We start from the raw sequence: 2,873 nt of genomic DNA, 5'->3' as shown, positions 1-2,873 counted from the left end.
CAAATCAGGTGTGTCGCTTTAGAATCGCCTTTCCTTGTGACACGCCCACTCGTCCGCAGGGACCCCTACTTGGGTTGTGGTGAAACAGACATAGGAGGCTGAATGCAAAGTGATATTTATTTACAGTGAGGTGGGTCCGGATCCAAAGCTGAAAAGGAAGGCAACTGGTAAGTATTGGTGGAGGATTTTGCAGGTGAGAGTGAGGTCTTACAAATTCCAGATGGAGGCTGTGCTCGGAGAGAGGACCAAGTTCTTCAGGTAAGTGTTAATTGAGAGGCAGACAGGCTTCAGGCAGACTTAGGATTCAGGTGAGTGAGCTCTTACAGGTTTCCACAGGCAGGCAGCAGAGATCCACAGGTGAGTTTTTCTGGAACATACTAGAGGTTCGCAGKTTARTTGTCTCAGATAGTAAACAACTATMGAGCAGCCAGGAGATGTACTATTGACACACGATGCTCCAGCAAAGATCTACTGCCTAAATACCCAGTGAGCTCAACAGGGGGCTGCGCCTCATCAGTGTTGGCCAGTCAGGAGCACAGCAGCAAACACACAGAATGCCTCAATGACAGATGTGATGGTATGGTGTTTCTGGTTGAGCTAAATRTTTTGATGCATGAAAGACTAAAATRGCAAAGTATGCAGAAGTAGTTTGAGTGTAAAAATATACAGAAGAAACTCSAAACAAGAAAAACATTTATGTGAATGCTGATTATATGGTGTCATAAGAGATAAGAAAAAAAAACTTACTGGCATTGTTCTAAGACTGGCACTGAGCCAAAACATTGGCCATAAAAGAAATTACCCTTTTGCTTTATCTCCACTATATACCCTCTCCCCTCCTGCACCAGCAGTTATCTGAGTWATTATTTTGACCGATGAGGGGGTTTAGATTTGCCTTATGATCAATTTGACTGTAATAAAGCTGGGGCGGGGCCAATGACCCTTTATACCAAATAATAAAGCTCATAATAACATTGTTTTACAACATACACAAATCTGCAACAGCAAGGCTTACAAGCTTCGGCACCACAGAGAGTGACTATGTCATTTTGAAGTCCATCAAACTGATATGAAGTACAACAAACCAAGAAAACAAAACATTCAGCTACTAATGATAAAACAATGCAAATTCAAAGCAGTTCAGCACCCTGGATAGTGATCGAATCATTTTGATACCCGCTTTTATCTATTTCAACTCAGGGCCTGTATCAGTAGCTAAAGTTCAGTAAAACACAATTTCAAAAAGAAGTACTTTAGGCCCACTCACCACTATTGAAGGGCATGATGAGCCTTGCGTTCTGCAAACATGTCCGTAATGCTCTGTATTTTCTTTGATCTCTCATTCTCTATGGACAACATGACAAGTCCACTCAGTCTCTTCTGTCCCACTGTGTTCCTCAAGTGCACACATGTCAAGTTGTTTATATTGTTTGTAATGTTTTCCCTTTTTTTGCAGGTATACTGATGTTAATAGACCAATCTCATGGATTTTTTTCAAGTTTTACAGTGGGGGGCATGCCACCCCAGCCCCCCCCAACTACAATTTTTTTTTTATAAATTACATGTTTGCAAATTACAAACACCCTTTGTGACTTAAGGTGTCACACATTCTTAGCAGAATATAACTATTTGTCCAGATGATATTTATATGAACCAAATTTGCCCAAGAAGCCAATAGATATTTCAGAAGACATGTTGCTTGTTACTTAAGCCATAAATATCAGTATACTGTATTTATTTCAGAAAAAACTATTTCACTTAACCAGTTTTCTCCCTCTTGTCGGCTCATCRTTATTACAGGCATTGTTACAAGATGTCCTCTTGAGCTAAAAATGAAGAGAAGGAAAGAAGGACAGGAGTGGTAYGGAAAGATATGTTACCAAGATCATGAAGAAGAGCTAGACAATCCTACAGTTGTGGAGAAAAAAATAAGAGAAGGTATGAAACTCATCACTCTTTAATATCTRTTGAAAATAGGCTACTGCAAAAGTGATCTTGCAGGTTGAACAGAACGTGGATTTGTTTTGTCTCCTCAGCTCAGGATGAAATGGCCGGAGTGGGAGTGGGGATCAGTGACGACCTCATCAGTCTAGAAATTGCTTCYCCTGAGGTTCCTGATCTGACTCTCATTGATCTGCCGGGCATYGCCAGAGTGGCTGTGAAGGGACAACCAGAAAACATTGGTGATCAGGTTGGCTAGTTCAGTGTTTCCTAAACCTAACCCTTTGAAAGATAAAAAAATGTTTGTGGGAAGAATGTTTGCATTTTTAATAGAAAATAATTAAAAGTAACAGGGGCACAAATTTATATYAACATAGGTCTAGTGTCAAAAATTTGATTTGCTTTAATGTCATTCAAACATAACATCAGGGATGCAATGTAGAACGAAATGCAGTTAAGATCACCCATTCAAGAAAGACACGCATGACAAAACATGGGGGAACAGGTGAACAGGTCATGCGCAACAGGGTCGTGCTAGGTTTTTGCAGCTTGGAAAGACACAATAGGGAGATGAGTTAAAAAAATTTGCTCTGATCCTATGTTTACATCATAAACACAAAATCATATGCACACAAAAAAAAACACTCGCTACAGAGCAGATAGCTGGGGCTGGGTTGAGGTTGGTTCTCTGTGCTGGAACCCGATCCTAGACCGTCAGAGTCTAGAGACCAGATCTTATCGTCTCGTGCATGGTTGACCAGAGTTCAGAGTTTCCCCTCCTCCTCGGCCTTCAGACCAGATCCGACACGAGTGTTGCGGGGGAAGGGAAGGGAATCAGGTCCTTGTTCACATATAATCCTGGGGAGTTTAGATAGCTTGGCAGTCGAGGCCAAGCAGCTGGGAGTCAAATAGATAACACAGTTGTTTTGGGA

General features: G+C 41.3%; 1 protein-coding gene across 1 annotated transcript in view; it reads left to right on the top strand.

Moving 5' to 3' along the window:
• Window positions 1–2,873, top strand: part of LOC106518533 (interferon-induced GTP-binding protein Mx) — a gene marked incomplete in the record, with an annotated part of 24,274 nt that overhangs the window by 1,472 nt on the left and 19,929 nt on the right. The window contains 2 exon segments of the mRNA XM_014009873.1: window positions 1,801–1,938; window positions 2,037–2,191. Of these exon segments, the coding sequence (XP_013865327.1) occupies window positions 1,801–1,938; window positions 2,037–2,191 (293 nt within the window).

Source organism: Austrofundulus limnaeus, unplaced genomic scaffold (genome assembly GCF_001266775.1).
Source record: "Austrofundulus limnaeus strain Quisiro unplaced genomic scaffold, Austrofundulus_limnaeus-1.0 Scaffold62, whole genome shotgun sequence".
In the NCBI taxonomy this organism is placed as follows: Eukaryota; Metazoa; Chordata; class Actinopteri; order Cyprinodontiformes; family Rivulidae; genus Austrofundulus; species Austrofundulus limnaeus.
Note: the sequence above shows the minus strand (reverse complement) of the source record. Positions and strands in the feature narration are given on the sequence as shown.